This window comes from Tachyglossus aculeatus, chromosome X1 (assembly GCF_015852505.1).
Source record: "Tachyglossus aculeatus isolate mTacAcu1 chromosome X1, mTacAcu1.pri, whole genome shotgun sequence".
NCBI classification, from domain to species: domain Eukaryota; kingdom Metazoa; phylum Chordata; class Mammalia; order Monotremata; family Tachyglossidae; genus Tachyglossus; species Tachyglossus aculeatus.
In genome coordinates, this window is record NC_052101.1 from 119,242,775 (window position 1) to 119,267,477 (window position 24,703).

Consider the following 24,703-nt stretch of genomic DNA (forward strand, 5'->3'; position numbering starts at 1 on the left):
ATGTATACACACAAACACATATATAATACACATGTGCTAAACATGGACATAAATTCTAAAGTGCAAGTTACAGTTGAAGGGTTAAGAGGTGTGGAGAAGGTGGGATTTTAGGAGGGCTATGAAGTTGGTGAGGGTAGAGGCCTTCTGGATTGGTGGGGAGAGGGGAGGAGGGGAAGAAAAGCAGCAGCAAAATGGCCAGATGGAAAGATCATGGGCCTAGGAGACAGAGGACCTGGTTATAATTCCACCTCGGCCACTTGCCTGCTGTGTGACTTTCGGCAAGTCTCTTAACTTCCCTTAGTTTCCTTAGAGAAGCAGCGTGGCTCAGTGGAACATGGGCTTTGGAGTCAGAGGTCATGGGTTCAAATCCCGGCTCTGCCAGTTGTCAGCTGTGTTACTTTGCGCAAGTCACTTCACTTCTCTGTGCCTCAGTTCCCTCATCTGTAAAATGGGGACTAAGACTGTGAGCCCCATGTGGGACAACCTGATCACCTTTTAACCTCCCCAGCGCTTAGAACAGTGCTATGCATACAGTAAGCGCTTAATATATGCCATTATTATTATTATTATCTGTAAAATGGGGATTCAATACTTAGACTATGAGCCCCAAGTGGGATAGGGACTGCGGTCCAACGTGAATACCTTGTATCTACCCCAGCACTTAGAACGGTGCTTGAAGCATAGTAAATGCTAACATATTTTAAAAAATTGTATTTATTGAGCATTTACTATGTGCAGAGCACTGTACTAAGAGTTGGGAGAGTATAATACAACAGAATCAGCAGACACGTTCCCTGCCTATACAAGCTTCCAGTCTAAAGGGAGAGACGGACATTAATATGAATTTTTAAAAAAGTAAGTTCCTCTAGGCTGTCAGCTCCTTGTGTACAGGGATCGTATCTACCAATTCTATTGTGTTGAACTCTACCAAGTGCTTAGTACAGTGCTCTGCACACAGCAAGTGCTCAATAAATACCACTGGTTGAGTTCCAGGACCTGGGGAACAATGTGAGCAAAAGGTCAGAGGTGAGAAAGATGAGAGCAGGGTATAGCCTGGATATGGGCTTGGGGAAAGCTGGGAAGTCGTGGGTGAGAGCCTGTAAGACGGAAAGAGCTGCTGGAGAGTCTTTGCTTCATGTGGAAAGAGATGGGCAATCATTGGAAGGTTTTGAGGAGAGTTGAAGACTGAAAAAAATAATAATAATCTGGTGTTTCGATCATTTCGAAAAAGAACATTTCACATTAGGTGCAAGTAGTAGTAGAAAATTAAGTACGTTAGACGCGCTCTAATTTAAGACAAAAATGCAAACTAATGCAAATATGTCAATATTTATTTAAAATACCCACATCTTAAATACACAAGTTAATTTCAATTTGATAACTCACGGTTTTTGAACTCTACACAGTGCCAAAATATTTTCTACAGCAGATCACTTTAAGGATCTTGCAGACACCCTTGGGTGAAGATACATACGTATAGACAGTGACAACCCAAACCAACCACTCAGTCGAAAGCCACAAGCACCTAAGGGCGATTGAAATACCACTGACTAAGAAGCTCTGATTCTTGAGTCTCTTCCCAGACTTCTTGGTTATTTAAAGAGGCTTCTTTACTGACTTCAGAGGACAGCTCAAGCACCTGGGCAAAGCTCCTAGAACAAAAACAAAAGTCCCACCACCCAGAATGGATTAGTGTTCTATCCAATGTCCAGGGTTAGCCCACAACCACCCCTGCCACTGATGACGAAAGGTTATGATGCAAATGATCGAGAACACATGCGGGTAAATCAGGCAAGAGAGACAATAACACGAGTTGGCTGCTTTGCTTTTCTAGAGTGAGAGCATTTCCAGAAACCATGAATAAAACTTCTGACTCACTGGGGAGCATGAGTAAGGAAAGACATCACAGTATTGCTCCCCCAGGCCTGCAGATAGTTTACATGTCCACAGACCTCCCTGGTTGGTTTGTTAATATTTTCCAAGAGCTGCAGCCAAAAAGAAGGCAGCGATTCAGCATGACAGAGGGTAGCAGACTTAGTCCAACTAGATCTGTAGAATTACCAACTGAGAATTCCCATTTAGTAACTCACAATGACTTCGGCTTTTACAGTCAACTGGGAGAGGCAGAGAAACAGTTTGAGAATTAAAGAGTTTTCTATGAAGTTGGTTTTGAAATACCTCTGAAGCTCTGTGTCCTTCTTTAGCACTACTTTCTGGAGGTCACGCATCGCATCAAATGCTTTACAATTCTCTTCTGAGTGCTCGTTAGTAACTTCTGACAAGAGGCTACGCGAGATGATTAGTTGATGTTGTAGATCGTCTTAAAAAAAATTGACATCGCACAGAATGATTTCAGTCCAAAAGACAGAATTGGTAGGGTTTTTTTTCGGAGGGGGCGGGTTAGAGGAAGGATAGAAAGGGGTAAAAGGGTGTTAGGGTTAGCTTTAAGTCTCTAGGATGCTACTTTCATACCTAAAAACTTGTGTCTATTTCCTTCCATGTGAATCTGCTTCACTGGCAGTTCATGCCTGGTGGAATCTAGAGCGGTTGCAAAGGCTTTATATTCCTCTTTAAAACATTCAGACTTGGCTACAGAGGGAGCAAGCATTTCATTCTGAAAAGGAAGAGAAACAAAAAAGACATTTGATATTCACCCCACTCCCAACCCAACAGAATTTCTGTACACATTTTTAAATTGAAGCAGCATGGCGTAGTGGATACAGCACGGGCCTGGGAGCTAGAAGGACCTCAGTTCTAACCCTGCTTTGCCACCTGTCTGCTGTGTGACCATGGGCAAGTCCCTTCACTTCTCTGGACCTCAGTCACCTCATCTGTAAAATGGGGATTAAGAATGTGAGCCCCATGAGGGACATTCATTTATTCATTCAATTGTATTCATTTATTCATTCATTCAATCATATTTATTGTGTGCTTACTGTGTGCACAGCACTGTACTAAGCACTTGGGAAGTACAAGTTGGCAATATATAGAGACGGTCCCTACCCAACAACGGGCTCACAGTCTAGAAGGGGGAGACAGACAACAAAACAAAACATGTGGACAGGTGTCAAGTCATCAGAATAAATAGAAGTAAAGCTAGATGCACATCATTAACAAAATAAATAGAATAGTAAATATGTACAAGTAAAATAAATAGAGTAATAAATCTGTACAAACATATATAGAGGTGCTGTGGGGAGGGGAAGGAGGTAGGGCTGGGGGGATGGGGAGGGGGAGAGGAAAGAGGGGGCTCAGTCTGGAAAGGCCTCCTGGAGGAGCTGAGCTCTCAGTAGGGCTTTGAAGGGAGGAAGAGAGCTAGCTTGGCAGATGTCCGGAGGGAGGGCATTCCAGGCCAGGGGGAGGACGTGGGCCGGGCAGGACAGACAAGAACGAGGCACAGTGAGGAGGTTAGCGGCAGAGGAGCGGAGGGTGTGGGCTGGGCTGTAGAAGGAGAGAAGGGAGGTGAGGTAGGAGGGGGCGAGGTGATGGAGAGCTTTGAAGCCAAGAGTAAGGAGTTTTTGCCTGATGCGTAGGTTGACTGGTAATCCAGTTGGGATAGGATGAGAGATTGAACCAGCAAGGTAGCGGTTTGGATGGAGAGGAAAGAGCGGATCTTGGCGATGTTGCGGAGGTGAGACCGGCAGGTTTTGGTGACAGATTAGATGCATGGGGTGAATGAGAGAGCGGAGTCGAGGATGACACCACGGTTGTGGGCTTGTGAGACGGGAAGGATGGTAGTGCTGCCCACAGTGACGGGAAAGTCAGGGAGAGGGCAGGGTTTGGGAGGGAAGATAAGGAGCTCCGTCTTGGACATGCTGAGTTTTAGATGGCGGGCAGACATCCAGATGGCGATGTACTGAAGGCAGGAGGTGATATGAGCCTGGAGGGAGGGAGAGAGAACTGGGTGGAAATGTAGATTTGGATGTCATCAGCGTAGAGATGATAGTTGAAGCCGTGGGAGCGAATGAGTTCACCAAGGGAGTGAGTATAGATGGAGACCAGAAGGGGAACAAGAACTGACCCTTGAGGAACCCCTACAGTAAGGGGATGGGAGGGGGAGGAGAAGCCCATGAAGGAGACTGAGAATGAACGGCCAGAGAGATAAGAGGAGAACCAGGAGAGGATGGAGTCTGGGAAGCCAAGGTTGGATAGCGTGTTGAGGAGAAGGGAGTGGTCCACAGTGTCAAAAGCAGCTGAGCGGTCAAGGAGGATTAAGACAGAGTAGGAGCCATTGGATTTGGCAAGAAGGAGGTCATTGGTGACCTTTGAGAGGGCAGTTTTGGTGGAGTGTAGGGGACGGAAGCCAGATTGGAGGGGGTCTAGGAGAGAGACGGGAAGTTGGAGTTGAGGAATTCGAGGTAGCGAGTGTAGATGACTCGTTCTAGGAGTTTGGAAAGGAAGGATAGGAGGGAGATAGGGTGATAACTAGAAGGGGCGGTGGGGGTCAAGAGAGGGCTTTTTTTTTAGGATGGGGGAGGTGTGGGCATGTTTGAAGGCAGAGGGGAAGGAACCAGTGGAGAGTGAGTGGTTGAAGATGGAAGTTAAGGAGGGGAGGAGGGAAGGGGCGAGAGTTTTCATAAGATGAGAGGGAATGGGGTCCGAAGCACAGGTGGATGGGGTGGCACTTGAGAGGAGGGAGGAGATCTCATCTGAAGATACTGCTGGGAAGGATGGGAAAGTAGCGGAGAGGGTTGAGAGCGGGGCGGATGGAGAAGGGGGAGGGGTGACTTTGGGGAGCTCAGACCTGATGGTGTTAATTTTACTAATGAAGTAGGAGGCCAGATCATGGGGGTGAGGGGTGGAGAAGGGGGAGGAACAGGGGGCCTGAGAAGGGAGTTAAATGTCCGGAACAGCTGATGGAGGTGGTGGGCATGGGTTTTGCCTGGCAGAGGAGAGGGCAGAGTTAAGGCAGGAAAGGATAAATTTAAAGTGAACAAGGTTGGCTTGGTGTTTAGACTTTCGCCAGCTGCGTTCAGCAGCTCGAGCACAAGAGCGAAGGAGGCGGACAGTGGCAGTGATCCAAGGCTGTGGGTTAGTGGTGCGAGAGCAACGAAGGGAAAGGGGAGCGAGCGAGTTGAGTAGAGAGGGTGGAGTTGACAGCAGTAATCTGGTCATCAGACCATGACCAATCTGATTATTTTATATCTACCCCAGTGTTTAGTACGCTGCCTGGTAATAATACTAATGATAATGATGGTATTTGTTAAGCGCTTACTATGTGCCAAGCACTGTTCTAAGCACTGGGGTAGAAACAAGGTAATCAGGTTGTCCCACTTGGGACTCACAGACTTAATCCCTGTTTTACAGATGAAGTAACTGAATCAGGTTATCCCACTTGGGGCTGTCAATCCCCATTTTACAGATGAGGTAATTGAGGCCCAGAGAAGTTAAGTGACTTGCCCAAAGTCACACAGCTGACAAGTGGCAGAGCTGGAATTAGAACCCATGACCTCTGACTCCCAAGCCTGTGCTGTTTGATTCATTCAATCATATTTATTGAGCACTTACTGTGTGCAGAGCACTGTACTAAGTGCTTGGGAAGTACAGTCAGCAACATATAGAGACGGTCCCTACCCAACAACGGGTTCACAGTCTAGAATAATAATGATGGTATTTGTTAAGCACTTACTATGTGCAAAGCACTGTTCCAAGAAGGGGGGCTCACAGTGCTTCTTAATTAGCTTCAATTCCCAAACTACCCTCCCTTGATAACCAAATAGACTTTCTTAGCATCACCCTTACTACTGAACTCAACTCACTGGCTCCCCTATCCCTTAGCCGATCTCATACCACGAACCCACAGCTCTGGATCACCTGCACAGTCCACCTCCTTCACTCTTGCGCTCGAGCTGCAGGGCGCTGCTGGCGGAAATCTAAATATGAGGCTTTGTCCACTTCAAGTTTATCCTTGCATGCTTTAACTCTGCCTGGCAAAACTATTTCTCCACCCTTACTGACACCATGCCCATCACCCTCGCCAGTTGTTCCAGACATTTAACTGCCTCCTCTGGTCCCCTGTGCCCGCGCCGCCCCGATCCCTTCGTCCCAATAACCTGGCCACCTACTTTTTTATGCAAATTGACACCATCAGGTGTGAGCTCCCTAAAATTGTCCCTGCCCCTCCACCATCCCTCCTGCTTCCAGCCCCCTCTAAAATTATCCCATCCTTCCCAGTAGTATCTCTAGAGATCTCCTGCCTCCTCTCAAAAGCCACCCCCACCACCTGCGCATCTGACCCCATTCCTTCGCACCTTATCAAAACTCTGGCCCCCTCCCTTCTTCCAACTTTCCAAGTTCACGTGCTCACTGTGCCTTGCTCTCACATACTACTACTGCTAATAGTGGTATTTGTTTAAGTGCTTACTCTGTGCCAGACACTGTACTATGCACTGGGGAAGATACAATCTAATCAAGTTGGACACAATCCTTCTCCCGGGTGGGGCTCTCAATCTTAATCCCCATTTTCCAGATGAGGTAATTGAGGCACAGAGAAGTGAAGTGACTTGCCCAAGGTCACACAGCAGAAAAGTGACAGAGCCGGAATTAGAACCCATGACCTCCTGACGCCCAAGCTTATCCAACAGACCACACTGCTTCTGTATCCAATCCACTGTTTATGCCCTTCCCCCAGCCAGAACTACCCCCTACTTCATTTCTGGCAAATTATAATCACCCCCAGATTCAAAGTCCTCAACCCCCCACCACAAAAACTTTCCTGGATTGAACTCCCCAGATTCCAGTCATATCTCAACATCCATTTTAGCATTTAGATTACATACGCATAGCTACTAGAGCTATTCATTCCCCTATCCATCTATCCTTACTCTTGCCCTCCAGTTGAATCTGTATTCCTCCTCCTTCCACTAACTGTATATAATTTGGTTCTGCTTATCTTCCCCGCTAGACTGTAAGGTCCTTAAGAGTAAAGCCTATGTCTTGTATTTCTTTTGTGCTCAGTCAAGTTCTTAAAACAATGCTAATGCCACAGTAAGCGCACACTAAATACCACTGGTTCAAGTGAAATAATTTCATTTCTGCCCTTCTAGATGCTGACTTGAAAAAGCAAGGCCAAAGAATGATTTGATTACACTAAAAAATTACAATTACATTGGACCTTGATCTCGTCTATCTTGCCGCCGACCTGTGGCCCACGTCCTGCCTCTGGCCTGGATCGTCCTCCCTCTTCATATCTGTCAGGGGATCACTCTCCCTACCTTTGAATCATTATTAAAAGCACATCACCTCCAAGAGACCTCCCCTAAGCCCTCATTTCCTCTTCTCCCACTCCCTTCTGCGTCGGCCTGATTTGTTCCCTTTATTCATCCCTCCCTCAGCCCCAACACTTATATCCATATCCACAATTTATTCATTTATATCAATGCCTATCTCCCCCTCTAGACTGTAAGTTTATTGTGGGCAGGAAATGTATCTACTGACTCTGCTATTTTGTACTCTCCCAAGTGCTCAATACAGTGCTCAATAAATACGGCTGACTGATTGACAAAAGCCCTGGGGTAAGGGTTAGAACTAATAGGATCATACAATGTAGTAGCTATTTACCAAGGAAAATCAAAGCATTATAGATAGAAAGCATTTCATATTGAAAATACATACAGATAAGACTTGTACTTCCCAAGCGCTAAGTACAGTGCTCTGCACACAGTAAGTGCTCAATAAACACGATTGAATGAATAAGTTGTTGGCTTATCATTCCCAATATAAAACTAACCTGCTTAGTAAGAACTTCAGCAAGCCGCTGATCTCTCTGATGAAGTAGTAATCTGCGTTTCATTTCGTAAGCCTTTTGCTGCAATTTTTCCTTTTCTTCACATATTGTTAATAAATTTTTTTCAGCTTTTTCTTCCAGTCTTGTGAGATTTTTTTCCATCTGTCAGATTCAAAGATCATTCCGGCTCACAGTAACTATCTCCACACATTGAAAAATATTTTTAACAGGAATATTTAAAAAATGAATTAACTTTACCTTCACGCTTAGAAAGTTTAAAAGCAATGTCTGAGACTCAATCATTCTTATTATATCTTCTGGAGTCTAAAATAAAGCCAAACATTATTGAATAGATTTACAACAGAGAACATGTTTATATCAAAGTTTCTCAATTTAATACTTACTGAAGTTTGCTCCTTTTTCAGTGTTTTGGGCCCTATATTCTGATCTGTCTGCAATGGTTTAGAGGTCTTAAGATGTTTTGCATCTGGAACCTTTCCTCTGAAGAGACTTTTGTCTAAGCCAAGCATACACAAAAATGGGTATTAGCTTAACAAATTGGGTGGGCTGACGAAAAAGAAACAAAAGGACTTTTGGGTGTGTGTTTTCTACTAAAGTAGCAATTAAGTGACTTACCATTGATTGCAGAGAGATCTAGGTCAGGATGGGCAATACTGTGTCCTTCCAAAAAAGTTGACTGAAGATTATTTTTTGTAGTATTATCTGGTAGAGTAGGAACACCTGGAAGGCAGCGCTAATAAAGTCAAGCAGAACTCATGCTTACACCTTTCCAAATTTACCAGCTCTTTTAAATTGTACTCTCCCATTCATTCATTCAATCGTATTTATTGAGTGCTTACTGTGTACAGAGCACTGTATATTAAGTGCTTGGGAAGTACAAATCAGCAACTTATAGAGACGGTCCCTAAGCACTTAGTACAAGGGTCTGCACCCAGTAAGCGCTCAATAAATACCACTGATTGACTGATAATGATGATGGCATTTAAGCGCTTACTGTGTGCAAAGCACTGTTCTAAGCGCTGGGGGGGATACAAGGTGATCAGGTTGTCTCTCGTGGAGCTCACACTCTTAATCCCCATTTTACAGATGAGGTAACCGAGGCCCAGAGAAGTTAAGTGGCTTGCCCGAAGTCACACAGCTGACAAGTGGCGGAGCTGGGATTAGAACCCACGACCTCTGGCTCCCAAGCCCGGGCTCTTTCCACTGAGCCATGCTACTACTCTAACACATGACTGAAGGAATGTAGAAAGAACTGAATCTTCTTTTGAGGACGAATGATTTGTGATGAATAATAGACATTGTAACAGTGACCAAAACCTTTTCCTTTTTTTAGGGCTATGACTCATTTTCATTATGATCTGGATTTTTCATCTAACTCTCCTTGCCAATCTCCTCCCACACTGGCCGTCATAACCCCAGTTAGTGGATGCCTTTAAGGGAATTTCAAAATACCACCCTTTAAATAATAATAATAATGGTATTTGTTAAATGCTTACTATATGCAAAGCACTGTTCTAAGCGCTGGGGGGGATACAAAGTGATCAGGTTGTCCCACTTGGGGCTCCCAGTCTTAATCCCCATTTTACAGACGAGATCACTGAGACACAGAGAAGTTAAGTGACTTGCCCAAAGTCACACAGCTGACAAGTGGCGGAGCCAGGATTAGAACTCATGACCTCTGACTCCCAAGCCTGTGCTCTTTCCACTGAGCCATGCTGCTTCTCCTTTTATGGCTGGGCGCATTATTTTCTTGTTGAGAGCCGGGACCTTTTTTTTTTTTTATAATGGTATTTGTTAAGTGCTTACTATGTGCCAAGCACTGTACTAAGCTGGAGTATATACAAGATAATTAGGTAAGAGACAGTCCATGTCCCACGTGGGGCTCACTGCCTTCATCCCCATTTTATGGATGAGGTAACTGAGGCACAGGGAAGTGAAGTGACTTATCCAAGGTCACAAAGCAGACAAGTGGTGGAGCTGGGATTAGAACCCAGGTCATTCTGACTCCCAGGCCCAAGCTCCATCCACTGGGCAACACCACTTCTCAGTGTGACAACATTGCTAGTTTGTCCACCTTCCTTTTCTCTCTTGGCAACCTTGTGATGGGAAAAGTGTGGTTAAGTAGTACTAATAATATTTACTGAGTACAATGCACTTTACTAGTGCTTGGGGAAAGTCTAACAGAAACAAGAGTCATGTTTCCTACTTACACTCTAAAGGAGAAGTCCCACGGCATTCCACGACATTTGCACCACCCGTCCGAGAACACTCTCCCAGGACTAAAGAGGACATCTAAACTGAACACGTTCCAGACTGGAACACGGAATCCCAAGCCCTTGGAGTGAGCAAGAGTAGGTGGGAGGTTGCTGCCGGAAAGGCTGACTAGTTTAAACCAGGTCAGTGCCAACTATGGGTTAATTTAATTATTTTCCTAAAACTGCCCTAGATATCCTACAAGAATCCAGGCTAGATCAGAATACATCACAATTATTTATGGTGTGCTTATTGTGCTGAGCACTGAACTAAGCAATTGGGAGAATACAATAGTGTTTGTAGACAGGACCCCTGTCCTCAAGGAATTTACTATCTAGTGGAGGAGACACAATAAAAATACATTACATACTGGAGGAAACAACAGAATGTGAAGATATGTACAAAAGTTCAAGTGGAGAAAGGGAATACTCAAGTCCTTAGGTGACATGGAAGTGCTTAAGTGGCAGTGGAGGTGTGTGGAGTTAAATAAAGGAAGGCTTCTTGGAGATGCGATTACAGGAGAGCCCTCGAAGACGAGAGCAGTGGTCTGTCGGATGTGATGGAGTACGGAATTCCAGGCGGAAGGGCGGGCATGGGCAAGAAAGACAAGAATGAGACACAGTGAGAAGGCTGGCTTGAGAGTGAAGCATATGATCTGGAATATAATGGAAGCGAGATTAAATTATGGCAGGGGGAGGGGAGGGGGCTGAGTGCACTAAAGTTAATGGTCAAGAGTTTCTGCTTGACGCAGAGAGGACGGGGCAACCACGGAAGGTTTTGAGGAAACATGCCTTTTTTTTTTTTTTTTTGAGAAACATGATCCAGATATCTGTGTGAAGAATGGACTGGAGGCAGGGAGGTCACCAAGGAGGCTAATGCAGTAGTCAAGTCAGGATATGATATGGGCTTGGACCACGTGATGGCAATTTACAAGTCGAAGGGACATATTCTGGAAATGTTGTAAAGGAAGAATTGATAGGATTTGGTGGGGGGAGAGGGGAGGGAGGGGAGAGGGGAGGGGGGAGGGGGGGAGAGGGGGGAGGGGGGGAGAGGGGGAGAGAGGGAGAGGGGGGAGAGAGAGAGAGAGAGAGGAGAAAGTCAAGGGTATTCATTCATTCGATCGCTTAGAGAAGCAGCGTGGCTCAGTGGAAAAAGCACGGGCTTTGGAGTCAGAGGTCATGGGTTCAAATCCCAGCTCTGCCAATTGTCAGCTATGTGACTTTGGGCAAGTCACTTAACATTTCTGTGCCTCAGTTACATCATCTGTAAAATGGGGATTAAGACTGTGAGCCCCCCGTGGGACAACCTGATCACCTTGTAACCTCCCCAGCACTTAGAACAGTGCTTTGCACATAGTAAGCGCTTAACAAATGCCATCATTATTATTATAAGGATATCACCATGGTTTCCCTGTGCTGCGAGACAGGGAAAATGGTGATATGAGTGCGGTCCCTACTCTTAGCAACCACAAGTTTATTTTTTAACCACTACCGGAATTTTATATTTAAATTGTCAAAATACTAAAACTACAGGTTGGAAAGTTATATGCAAACCACCAATTTACATAACGTACCTGAAGTAGTTTTGCATTTTCTTGTGGGTATTTTCACATTTGAAAATGACTTCCCACTACAATTAGTTGATTGATCAGCTACAGAAGTCTGTCAAAATGACAAATAAGAAATTCAGAGGGTGATGATAATTTCAAGTAGTTCTCTGCATTTATTAGCATTTCTATTGCAATCCACAGTAAAATATCCATAGTTATCTTTCTATTCTTGCTTGGCGCGGGGAGCGGTAGGAGGATGGGGGCATGAGGGTGAAGAACGAATTTTTATTTAACTGTGATTGTTTAATTCCATCCTGTTTCAGTTTCTGACAACACACCTAACATTCCTAAAGGAACAGTACCATAACTCTGCAGACATGGTCTGAATGTTTCCACAGAGTGAAGTTGTACAGATATGGAAGTCTAGTTCTCCCATTTGAAAAGCAAGCATTTGGTGAGGAGTATCAACTCTTTTAAGCTACTGTAAGATCATGTATTGCTTTGTCATGTACTTTACGCCATCACTGCTGCAATATACTGTTACAAGACTCTAGGGAGAGAGAAGGCCTTCTTCCATCATCAACACCAATTGGATAAAGAAAGCAATTAATGGACTCTTGAAAAAGATTCTTTTCATTAACTGATGGAAGACTGGTTATGAAAAACAATGAGTTCTAGGCACTGAAATCAGAGATTCTGCAGAAGACAGAGCATGTGCCAAAATAAACTTAATATTGCAATTTATGATTTTTTTTAAAAAAGCTTCACCATGGTCCTCTCTGCAATTCTGTGAGCCCCATGTGGGACGGGGGCTGTGTCCAATCTGACTACCTTGTATCCACCCCAGCGCTTAGTACAGTGCCTGGCACACAGTAAGCACTTAACAAATGCCATTATTATTATTACATCAAAACAGTGGCCAAGGGAATACCAACCACTACCCTAAGGGCAAATAGTTCTGCCATATTTCATCACCTTCCCAACTGCTTTCTTCTCATATTGCATATACCGAGACTTCACCAATCTTCCTGTTGGGGAGACAAAGAGAATACTGTTGGCAACATGCAAAAGACTTTCAGCCTGCAGCTATCACTGTGCCATGATCCAATGCTTATAATACTGTCACCTGACAATGATTAATCCTGTTTTAGAGTATAATCATCTGATCCATTAATGCTATACACTCTGTTGCAAAGAAAAAGATCCCCATCACCCTTTAATGAAGTAGACAAAGAAGGCTTATATCTACACCTGAATAATGATCAATCAGTCAGTTAGTGGATCAACCAAAACCTGGGAAGATGCTATAGCCTTGAGTTTTATGATGTGCTCCTAAACTCTTCCTAAAAACACTGTTGTCCCCCTCTACCTCCTCATCAAACAGAAACTCCTTACCATTGGCTTTAAAGCACTCCATCACTTTGGCCCCTCCTATCTCACCTCAATGCTCTACTCCAACAACCCAGCCCACAAACTTCACCCCTCTGCTAACCTACTCACTGTACCTCGATCTTGTCTATCTTGCCACCAACCTCTTGCCCACATCCTGCCTCTGGCCTGGAACACCCTCCCTCTTCATATCCTTCTAGACTGTGAGCCCGTTGTTGGGTAGGGACCGTCTCTATATGTGGCCGACTTGTACTTCCCAAGCACTTAGTACAGTGCTCTGCACACAGTAAGCGCTCAATAAATACGATTGAATGAATAGCCGACAATTACTCCCTCCACCTTCAAAGTCTTATTGAAGGCACTTCTTCTCCAGGTGGCCTTCCCTAAGTCCTCATTTCCTCTTTTCCACTTCCTTCTGCATCACCCTGATTTGTTCCCTTTATTCACCCCTCAGCACCACAGCACTTATGCACATATCTATAATTTATTCATATTAACTTATATATTAATGTCTGTTAAGCAGTGCGCCTCAGTGGAAAGAGCCTGGGTTTGAGAGTCAGAGGTCATGGGTTCTAATCCCAGCTCTGCCAACTGTAAGCTGTGTGACATTGGGCAAGTCACTTAACTTCTCTGTGCATCAGTTATCTCATCTGTAAAATGGGGATTAAGACTAAGTCCCATGTGGGACAACCTGATCACTTTGTATCCTCCCCAGCGCTTAGAACAGTGCTTTGCACATAGTAAATGCTTAATAAATGCCATCATTATTATTATTATGTTAATGAGAAATAGCATGGCTTAGAGGCAGGAGCACGGGTTTGGGAGTCAGAGGTCATGGGTTCTAATCCCAGCTCTGCCACTTGTCAGCTCTGTGACTTAGGGCAAGTCATTTAACTTCTCTGTGCTTCAGTTACCTCATCTGTAAAATGGGGATAAAGACTGTGAGCCCCACGTGGGACAACCTGATAACCTTGTATCTACCAATGCTTAGAACAGTGCTTAGCACATAGTAAGCGCTTAACAAATACCATCATCATCATGACACCTGTCTACTTGTTTTGTTGTCTGCCTCCCCCTTCTAGACTGTGAGCCTGTTGTTGGGTAGGGACTGTCTGTTGCCCGAATTGTACTTTCCAGGTGATTAGTACAGTGCTCTGCACACAGGAAGCACTCAGTAAATATGATTGAATGAATGAATGGCCCCCTCTAGACTGTGAGCTTGTGGTAAGGGAATGTGTCCACCAACTTTGTCACATTGTACACTCCCAAGCACTTTGTACAGTGCTCTGCACACCATAAGTACTAAATATATACAATGGATTGATTGAAGTCAGATCAACTACATCCACAGTCAAACGCTTCTGCTCTCCATCACCTCGCCAGCTCCTACCTCACACCTCCCTTATCTCATTCTCCAGCCCAGCCCGCACCCTCCGCTCCTCCACCGCTGATCTCCTCCCCGTACCTCGCTCTCGCCTGTCCCGCCATCGACCCCCGGCCCTGGAATGCCCTCCCTCTGCCCCTCCGCCAAGCTAGCTCTCTTCCTCCCTTCAAGGCCCTGCTGAGAGCTCACCTCCTCCAGGAGGCCTTCCCAGACTGAGCCCCTTCCTTCTTCTCCCCCTCGTCCCCCTCTCCATCCCCCCATCTTACCTCCCTCCCTTCCCCACAGCACCTGTATATATGTATATATGTTTGTACATTTTTTTTACTCTATTTATTTAATTTATTTGCACATATCTATTCTATTTATTTTATTTTGTTAGTATGTTTGGTTTTGTTCTCTGTCTCCCCCTTTTAGACTGTGAGCCCACTGTTGGGGAGGGACTGTCTCTATATGTTGCCAATTTGTACTTCCCAAGCGCTTAGTACAGTGCTCTGCACATAGTAAGCGCTCAATAAATACGATTGATGATGATGTTGCCGACCTGTACTTTCCAAGCGCTTAGTCCAGTGCTCTGCACACAGTAAGCTCTCGATAAATACGACTGCATGAATGACTACCCCATCTCTTCTCCCAAACCAATGTATTGAAATGAACGCTCTACGAAAGAAGCGGGGGGCATTAACGAGCTTTTGTACCTTGCGTTTTCTTGGCCTGTGGCTTGGGATTGTCCGGAATAGTTGACCCATCTTCCATAGCGAACCCCCTAAAACAGGTAAGAGACGGGAGGGAAATCAAGTTGCCCTCAACCCGGGACGGATTGTGAGGAAAATCTACCCTCTCCTCCCTTTTCCCTTCGCTCTCTTAAGCCAGTCTCCTCTGGACAGAAGTTCTTTGGGGAATTCCAGGATACGTTGACCCAACCGCCAACCCAATTAACTGACTGAACCACTCACTCGAAACCCGAAACGTTCGCCATTTTCCCGCCTTCTCCCCCACCCCCCCCAACACACCTTATATCGCCCAATGTTTTTTGGGCAAAGCCATAGTTATGGAAAGGGCGTTTTAGTATGGAAGGAGCAACTCTTCCCTCGTTTGGATGGAACGTACAACGACAGAGCAATTAAATAGAATTAGGGAAGGATATAAAGCGGGCGACTCGATCAAACATCCCTTTCCTTCAAAATCAACCTCCCCCGTCTCCCGTCAGATTTGGTCTCGCCCGGCTGTGGGACGTAGCGCCGCCCTCGCCGTCGCCTCCAGGTTACGTCGTGACGTCATGACGCATGCGCGGAGACGCTGCCTTTCCCCCCCCTTCTTTCTCCCCTCCCCCCGCCCCTCACCTCCCTCGACGTCCCCCGCCCTCCCGGAACCCGGAAGTGAGACGGAGCGAGGGAGCTGCGGGCGGAGCGGCCGGGAGGAGCCGCCGGGGGTAATCCGCCGCCGCCGCTTCGCTCAGGTACGGTCGTAACAGGTAAAGGTTTCTAACTGGGCGGGGGACTATGGGGGGAGCATTAGGCGGCATTTGCGGGGGGACGGGGGACGGCAGCGGGCGACGAGGGAACCTAGAAGCCCCCCTCGCCCACCCCTCCCCCGTCCTTTTTTCCTGCGCGCGCTTGAGGCGTTCGAGAGTCGTCTACCCGGGGGGAGGAGGAGGGTGGGTGTGGGGAAGAAACTGAGGAGGGGATGGAGGTTGAAGAGGACGGCGACCTGTGAAGAAGGGTGTTGCTGCGGGAAACGTTGGGGCTGCTCTGAAGGGAAGCTGCCGGAGAAGGGCGATGAGGGACAGTGATGCGGTGGGAAGGGTCAGAGGTTCTGGGCGGCGTAGGTAACTGCAAAGAGTGGTGTGAGAGGTTCGAAATTTATTTTGTTAGTATGTTTGGTTTTGTTCTCTGTCTCCCCCTTTTAGACTGTGAGCCCACTGTTGGGTAGGGACTGTCTCTAGATGGTGCCAATTGGTACTTCCCAAGCGCTTAGTCCAGTGCTCTGCATCATCATCAATCGTATTTATTGAGCGCTTACTGTGTGCAGAGCACTGGACTAAGCGCTTGGGAAGTCCAAGTTGGCAACATATAGAGACAGTCCCTACCCAACAGTGGGCTCACAGTCTAAAAGGGGGAGACGGAGAACAAAACCAAACATACTAACAAAATGAAATAAATAGAGCCTTCTCTAAGTGGCTTAGAGAAGCAGTGTGGCTCAGTGGAAAGAGCACAGGTTTTGGAGTCAGGGGTCATGGGTTCGAATCCCAGCTCTGCCAATTGTCAGCTGGGTGACTTTGGGCAAGTCACTTCTCTGGGCCTCAGTTCCCTCATCTGGAACATGGGGATTGAGACTGTGAGCACATATGGGGACTGCACATAGTAAGCGCTCAATAAATACGATTGATGATGAAATACAAGGGCCACCGATCTCTGGTGGGCTCATTCATTCGGTCGTATTTGTTGAGCGCTTACTGTGTGTAGAGCACTGTATTAAGCGCTTGGGAAGTATAGAGGCAATTCCTGCCCACAGCGGGCTCACAGTGCTTTGCACACAGTAAGCACGATTGAATGACTAATGGCGGGGCGGGGGGGTCCTCTCCTGAGACTGAAATCAACGCATCTCAAATGGGGTGGTGAGGTAGCTCGGGTGACAGATTTCCCAGGCTTCCAGTCCACCGGCTCAATCTGAACCGCGTTGATTAATAATAATTATGGTATTCGTTAAGCGCTTACTACGTGCCAGGCAAGCAACGCTTGGGAAATAGTTTTGGGCCGGAATAACAAGAACGAGATCGGCCCTCGCGAAAAGGCTTCTAGACCCTGGCATCCCTTTCCCTGAAACAATCACACGTCAAAGCCCTATTGAAGGCTCACCTCCTCCAGGAGGCCTTCCCAGACTATGCCCCCCTTTTCCTCAGCTCCCCCACCATCGCCCCGACTCTGCTCCCTTTGCGCTTCCCCCCATACCACAGCACTTGTGTATATATGTTCAAATCTATAATTCTATTGATTTCTACTAATGCCTGTTGACTTGTTTTGATGTTTATATATATTTCCAATTCTGTTTATTTCTATTGATGTCTGTTTACTTGTTTTGATGTCTGTCACCCCCCTTCTAATAATAATAATGATGATGATGGTATTTGTAAAGCGCTTACTATGTGCAAAGCACTGTTCTAAGCGCTGCGGGGATACAAGGTGATCAGGTTGGCCCACGTGGGGCTCGCAGTCTTAATCCCCATTTTACAGATGAGGTAACTGGGGCACAGAGAAGTTAAGTGACTTGCCCAAAGTCACACAGCTGACAAGTGGCAGAGCCGGGATTAGAACCCATGCCTTCTGACTCCCAAACCCGGGCTCTTTCCACTGAGCCATGCAGGGATTGTCTCTCTCTGTTGCTGAATTGTACTTTCCAAGCACTTAGTACAGTGCTCTGCACAAAAGAAAGCGCTCAATAAATATGATTGGATGAATGAATGAGTGAACTGTACTAAGCGCTTCGTATTCAGCGCCTATGTCGGAAAAAAAGGACTTTTTATGAAGGGATATTATAGCTCATCTTTGTTCCAAAGGAACGGTTTGAAAATTCAGGTGATAAATCCTTTAGGCATAGGTAGCTAACGAATTCAACTCATTACCCTTAAAAAAATGTTTTCCCTTACGCTTAAGTTGGTAATTATTGAAATAAAGTAGCCCAACGTACTGATAGGGTTGCTTCCATTTTCTTGTTTATGATTTTCGTGAAGTAAACAAACCCTACATGGCTGGAATAATACATGCCCACAGCAACTCTGAAATTAATTGATTTCATTGTCTGTATGCTTAACAAAAAGGGTTTGAAGAAGCCCTCAGATTTTCCTGGCTTTAGCAGGATATGCCCGAGGCTGCGTTCTTCTGGCACCATCCTGTAAGCCTGATTAGCATTAATCGTGCTTTCTCATCTACAAATTCTTATCTGTGATCTGGTGAGAAGGAATGTGGATCTTTACTCTTTTTAAATGATGTTGAATAGAATAAAAAATGCATAATTTTAGATCATCATGTGAAGGTTAAAATGGTGTTCAGAGAATCCGATTACAAATCAGGAGATTTTATTTTCTGCTTTGCTAATGTTTGCAGTATGGATTAAAGGTATTCCATTCATTAATAGCATGTTTAATTGGAGCAAGGAATGCGGTCGTAATTAGAACACAGAACTTGATAACTGAACTTTTGAGATTCTGCTACCAAATCTGCCGCTATCCCATATGAGTATATCGTAGTAGAAATGCTTTATAATTACATCAGTTTTCTATCTCTAATGAACATATAATAAAAAAGGAAAATCAAGAAATCAGACACAAAGGAGAAGGTATAAATAAGAGAAAATGAAAACCAGAAACTTTATACACAGGCTGCTTTTTGTCTGATTTGTGTGCCATAATTTTAATTTTCTTTTCATTCAGAATGTCATCCTGACCTGGATGACTCTGAAAGTGTACTTCTAAACCATGCATTTTTTAAATATTTTTCTTTTCTAAAATTAAAGTTATCTAAACTCTTTCCCAAAATACCGATTGGAGTTAGTAGCCCAACTAGTTATGAAAGAGTAGTGGATTTTTTAGTAAGCTTTAAATTCACTGAATCCAGTTGACAGGGTTTTCTTTTGGTTCAGTATGCTTATTAATGTTCCAGTTTTCGATATGGTTTTATTCCTCTCTGCTTATTTGGCTTAGTTAAAAACAGAATTAGACGTCTCAACTTGGCTTCTTTTTCTCAAGATTAGCCCCTGTTACCATGAAATTGGGTGGGGGAGGGGGAATTCTTTTTATTTGATTAAACAGGATTTTGATGCAGCCTCCAGCTTCTCTTTTTGCGTCTTCAGAAGGGCAAAGATATACAAGCCTTTTGTACAAAGTGCAAACTTATTCCCAGACCTGTCACTGCCAGGCAGCCCCTTCTCACAATGATGCCCATGGAGCTGGCACCAAGCAGCTTCCTAGCTCTCTCAAGAAAAGCCCTGCTCTTCTGCAGTCTGAGAATGACCGACTGGCTTAACAAAGAGCTTTGTCTGGAACCTTACTTGGTTGTAACGTACGTCAGTCAAACGAGGCAGCCCACGGGCTTTCAGAAGCGCTTTCAAACCGCATGGAAGGCTTATTTCTTTTCTCTAACATTTGAAATTTGCCGTAGAAAAGACTGCAGTGATTTAAACATCCCAAAAATGGGCCAGATTAATTTTGTGCCTTTTACTCATTTCCTTTTTTGAGGCTTTTTCAAATGGAAACTTATGATAAATAAAGTAGTTATTCAAGCACTTAGACCTGTTGGTTAGTATGATGTATGAATAACTAGCCTATTCTGACTCACGCATTTATAGCCCAACTGACTGCCCAGCCTTAATATCATTTTATTAGCTGGAGGATAAATTCTGCTTTCTCATAATGAAGAAATAGTAGGAAAAAAAATCTCGCAAGAGAGAAAATATATTTGTTGCCTAATAGCGATTTCTGTAAGTCTTATGTGGGATTGCATGGGTCATTTTTTGTAACTTTTTTAAATGTAAGGATTAGACTAGTGCCATATTTTTTCTTTTTCTGTATTCTTATAAATGTTCTGAATGAGTTAACATTTTAGTTCTTAAAGCTTGCTGGTTGCTTCTAAGTGTGTGTAGAGTGAGGGGCAGACCTTGTCTTCAAGGACAGCAAATGCAGATGTATTTCAACTGATACATTTTTTTCTAAATATCTAAATCATTTTGTGCTAGAAACCTTTTGTCCTTCAGAAAAATAGGAGATGCAATTCAATTCTCTGTTTCTGACAGGGTAACATGAAAATATAAAGTGTTAGATTCCGTGCCCTCTTGTCGCTGATTTTTGCTGCTATTATTATTGCCCAGGAAATACAATATAATGCATAGTTTAGTTTCTAGACTGGAAATCAAAAGCCCAGATGTAGTTCTGACTCCTGGTATTAGCTTTCAGTGTGCCCTTGGGCATGTCATTTAACCTCTTTTTGCCTCAGTTTCCTTGTCAATCCAGTGGGCAAAATACTGGCTCATGGAAATGGTTAGTTAAATGAGTAAATATAGTATAACCCCATTTATCTAAGTCACTCGGGACCAGACATTATCTGTATAAAAAATGGAATAGTTTGAGCCCTGAGACAGGGACTGTGTCCAAATCTATTGTCTTGTTTTCTACCCCAAGCACAGTGTGTGGCCCATAGGGAGTGCTTAATAAATATTGTAATCATTTTAATGCAGTACAGTACAGGCTTGTTGCTGGCAGTACAGGTTTGTTGCTGGCAGCGTGGAATTCATCCTGACCCCAAACACACATGAAGCAATCTGGAATGATGCTAACATAACTAGAGAATGTTAGTGAGCACAGTGGTTCGCGTAAATCAGAGATTGGGATAAACAGTGGCCAGAAGCAAGGTGGCTCAGTGGAAAGAGCATGGGCTTGGGAGTCAGAGGTCATGGGTTCTAGTCCCAGCTCCGCCACTTGTCAGCTGTGTGACTTTGGACAAGTCACTTCTCTGCCTCAATTACCTCATCTGTAAAATGGGGATTAAAACTGTGAACCCCGTGTAGGACAACCTGATTACCCTGTATTCCCCTCCTCAGTGCTTAGAACAGTGGTTTCCACATAGTAAGCGCTTAACAAATACCATTATCATTATTATTATTATTAACCATTATAATCAGGTTGTCCCACGTGGGGCTCACAGTCTTATTCCCCATTTTACAGATGAGGGAACTGAGGCACAGAGAAGTTAAGTGACTTGCCCAAAGTGACACAGCTGACCAGTGGCAGAACTGGGATTAGAACCCACAGCCTCTGACTCCGAAGCCCGTGCTCTTTCCATTAAGTCACGGTATAAGGTTGTGCTATCTATGTAAAATATTTCTGATCTGTGGCTGAAAAATGCTATGTCAATTCAGTGTGCTGCACTGTTACTAGTATTGGTATGATGGGTGAGGAATAGAGGTGTTAATCAGGATGTTATTGTTATGTTTAAATGAGTTCAGTGCACTTTAAGACCTTTTAACTGGCAGTTAACGCACCAGCAAAGAACATATTAACATTTGTAAGTATTATTCTTTTGTTGGCATATGGTGGTATTAATGAGTACTTGTCTGGGGAGTACGCCTGTGGAGTGCTTCCATCTCTCTTTCTTGACTGACCCCATTGGGTCACAGCTTTCAGCTCGAGCTCCAAATGCCTTGGCTCTTTCAAAATGCTAGAATTGAAACTTCTCCCTAACAAACTGTACAACAAAAACTCCACGTTCACATTTTTTGTTGTTGTTGGTCCTGGCAAATAATTTTGGAATTGATCACCCTGCACTATATACAGTAAACGCTCTTGGCGAAGGAAGGTTGAGAGTTTATTCGTTCCCGGATTAAGCCACCCTTTTCCTCTGCTCCCCCTCCCCTCCCCATCGCCCCAACTCCCTCCCTCTGCTCAATCCCCCTCCCTGCCCCACAGCAATTGCGTGAATATATGTACATATTTATAATTCTATTTATTTCATTAATGATGTGTATATATCTATAATTCTATTTATTTATTTTGATGCCTGTTTACTTGTTTTGATGTCTGAAACTCCCCCTTCTAGACTGTGAGCCCATTGGTGGGCAGGGATTGTCTCTGTTGCTGAATTGTACTTTCCAAGCGCTTAGTACAGTACACAGTAAGCGCTCAATAAATGTGATTGAATGAATGAATGAATTGGTTGAGCATGCTGCCCCAGCAACTGACGGGTAGCGGTGCACTGTAACCAAAAAACCTCCACCTTTACCCCAAGGGGTGCCTGGAAACCTCAGCTTGGGTGCACCATGCTGAAGTTTAAAAAATCTCCAACCTTCACAGCGAGGGGTATTTTTTTTTTAATGATCCCGACTCGCTTTTTTATTTTCTGGTTCACTGGAGCCGGAGATTGAACCAGAAAATTGAGAGATTACAGTACTCTCTAGATAAAGCCTCTATTGGGTCTCCTTCAATTGTTCTAATGTGATTTTGTCTTGTCTTACACTGTCGCGTCGTCTCCGACTCCATGGGCACGTCACTCCCAGAGTGCCCCAACTTCATCTGCAGTCGTTCTGGTAGTGTATCCATAGAGTTTTCTTGGTAAATATATGGAAGTGGTTTACCATTGCCTTCTTCCTCGCAGTAAACTTGAGTCTCTGCCCTCAACTCTTTCCCGTGCGGCTGCTGCCCATCACAGGTGACTTTTGACTTGTAGCAGATTGCCCTCCGCTCACTAGGCACTGCCCAAGCTAGGAATGGAATGGGTAGGCTTCTGCTGGATTCTCCCTCCCATAGTCGAGACTGGTAGACTATTGGAAACTCTCCAGGTGCAATCTTGAGAGGGGAATGTGATTGTTCTGTACCCTTAATTCTTTCTATAACATTTCTTATTTTATGTTTATCTGTATAGAATGTAGTGCCATGATGGAAGGAATGACTTTGTGGGGAGGTGGATGTTGGTCAAAGCTCATGTATGCTAACAGTTGTCCTTAACATTAGGGTTGGCCCAAGCGTGACCCCCACATTATAGGAGAATGGAGTGGAATGGAGCCATTCTTTAACATCCCACCTCCTGATTAGGGATGTACTTGCTAATACCCCTACCTTTTCCCTATAATATTCCATCATGGACCTAAAGCCAAAACTCTCATACCCTTCTTTACCCATCTAGCTTGTCTAATTTTTCCCTCTGGTAACGCATTATGGCTCTCTCATCCATTAATTTTTCCATATTTTTTTGTCATCATCATCAATGGTATTTATTGAGTACATTATGTGTGCAAAGCACTGTTCTGAGTGCTTGGAAGAGTACAGTACAACAGAGTTGATAGGGACAGTCCCTGCTCACAGTGACCTTACAGTCTAGAGGGGGAGATCAATTTATAAATAATTTATAATCTGTAATTTATCTATGTCCATAAGTGGTGTGGGGCTAAGGGTGGGTAGAATGTCAAATGCCCATAGGTCACAGATCCAGTGCATATTTTCTGCATTTACAACCTACGGTGATTAATCCCATACTCCATTTGTTGTGTAAAGAAATGTTTCCATTTGTTTTTTTTTAATCCATCACTTTGAAAGCTCCTAAAAGTGCAGAATTTGGAGAACAATTTGATATTCCTTGTCCACATCTTTCAGGTAGACTTCTGTCATATTCCTTCTTTCTTCATAATTCCAAAGACATAATCTTTTTAGAGTATCCTCACAGAAAGCTTCTGCATCTACTTGACCATTTTGGTGATCCTTCTCTGTAGTTTTCCCAGTGTTTTGTTTTATGTCATTCTGGAGGTCCGGAAATGTCTGCAGTATTCCAGGAACATTAGAACCATGACTTTTATATAGCGGCCAAGATACGCTTTTTGCTTTCTGTACCCTTACTGATGATGCACATCATTTGGACTTCCTTGGTTGCTGCCATACATTTAGGCAGTAATCTTTAAGATAATGTCTTCAAGTTTGAGGACCCACCATTTTGTAGTTTGGATTATTTTCCCTGAGTGCATGATTTTACATTTGCTCAAGCTGAAGCATCTTTTTTGTGAAATCTTCTTGCAGTTTACCCCTTTCGGCCCAGTATTTCAACCCCCAAAACAGCTTCACGTTATCTGCAGACTTGGAGATGTCGATGCACAATCCCTCTTTCAGATCATTAATACAAGTGTCAAATTATATAGCACCTAACACTGATCTCTGGGGGGGTCTGTTTACATTTCTGTATCGGAAGTGGCTATTCGTGTTTTGTTTCCTATCTTTTAGCCAGTTTTTTTGATGAAAGAACAAATCCCATGATTATTCAATTATTTTTAAAAGCCTTTCAAGTCTTGAACACTGTCAAGAAGTTTTTGGAAATCGAAATATAGTATGTCTGTTCCCCTCTACCTTTGTGCTTATAGACCCCTTCCAAGTGTCCAGATTTCCACTTATAGAAATCATAATTTCTTCCCCTCAACAGATTGTCTAAGTACTTACTGAGCTTAAACTTTATTAAAGATTCTCCTAGTTGGTAGGTACAGAAAGGAGACCAACTGGGCTGTATTTCCCAGATTCCCCTTTGGAACATTTCTTATAGGTGGGTGCTATATTAGTGAACTGCCAGTCGTCTGGTACTTTCGCCATATGTAATATCAATCAATTGTATTTATTGAGTGCTTACTGTGTGCAGAGCACTGTACTAAGCGCTTACACACACTTGCCAGAAGTTCCATATCTTCCCCCTCAAGTTCCTTCAGAACTCTCATGTCTTTCGGGATCCAGGATTGGTGATTATCACTGTGGTCTAAAATATCTGATGTCATCCTCGACTCCGCTCTGACGTTCAGCTATCACATCGTCAGCTGTTAAATCTTGCCGATTCTTCTCCCTAAGCTTTTACTGCCTCTGACCCTT

The 24,703-nt window shown here is 44.3% G+C and overlaps 2 protein-coding genes across 14 annotated transcripts in view; one reads left to right on the forward strand and one right to left on the reverse strand.

Annotated features, from left to right (window-relative positions):
* Positions 1-1,313: 1,313 nt before the first annotated feature.
* On the reverse strand, positions 1,314-15,306 carry HAUS8 (HAUS augmin like complex subunit 8). Its single transcript, XM_038772824.1, has 11 exons — positions 15,276-15,306; positions 15,018-15,085; positions 12,525-12,577; positions 11,574-11,661; positions 8,363-8,467; positions 8,131-8,243; positions 7,985-8,050; positions 7,730-7,888; positions 2,473-2,614; positions 2,179-2,320; positions 1,314-1,652 (listed from the first exon to the last, which is right to left on the reverse strand). Exons 1-11 carry the CDS (start codon positions 15,296-15,298, stop codon positions 1,526-1,528), a joined length of 1,086 nt encoding a protein of 361 aa, XP_038628752.1. The 5' UTR covers positions 15,299-15,306; the 3' UTR covers positions 1,314-1,525.
* Positions 15,307-15,699: 393 nt separating this feature from the next.
* MYO9B (myosin IXB) overlaps positions 15,700-24,703 on the forward strand; it is a 115,907-nt gene continuing 106,903 nt past the window's right edge. For 11 of the 13 annotated variants that reach the window (XM_038773005.1, XM_038772999.1, XM_038773002.1 and 8 more), the window contains exon 1: positions 15,717-15,793. The gene's annotated coding sequence lies outside the window, so the exon portion shown is untranslated. Of the gene's footprint in view, positions 15,794-16,092; positions 16,148-24,703 lie in introns of those variants that run through there. The other 2 variants (XM_038773000.1, XM_038773001.1) reach the window with 2 other exon arrangements.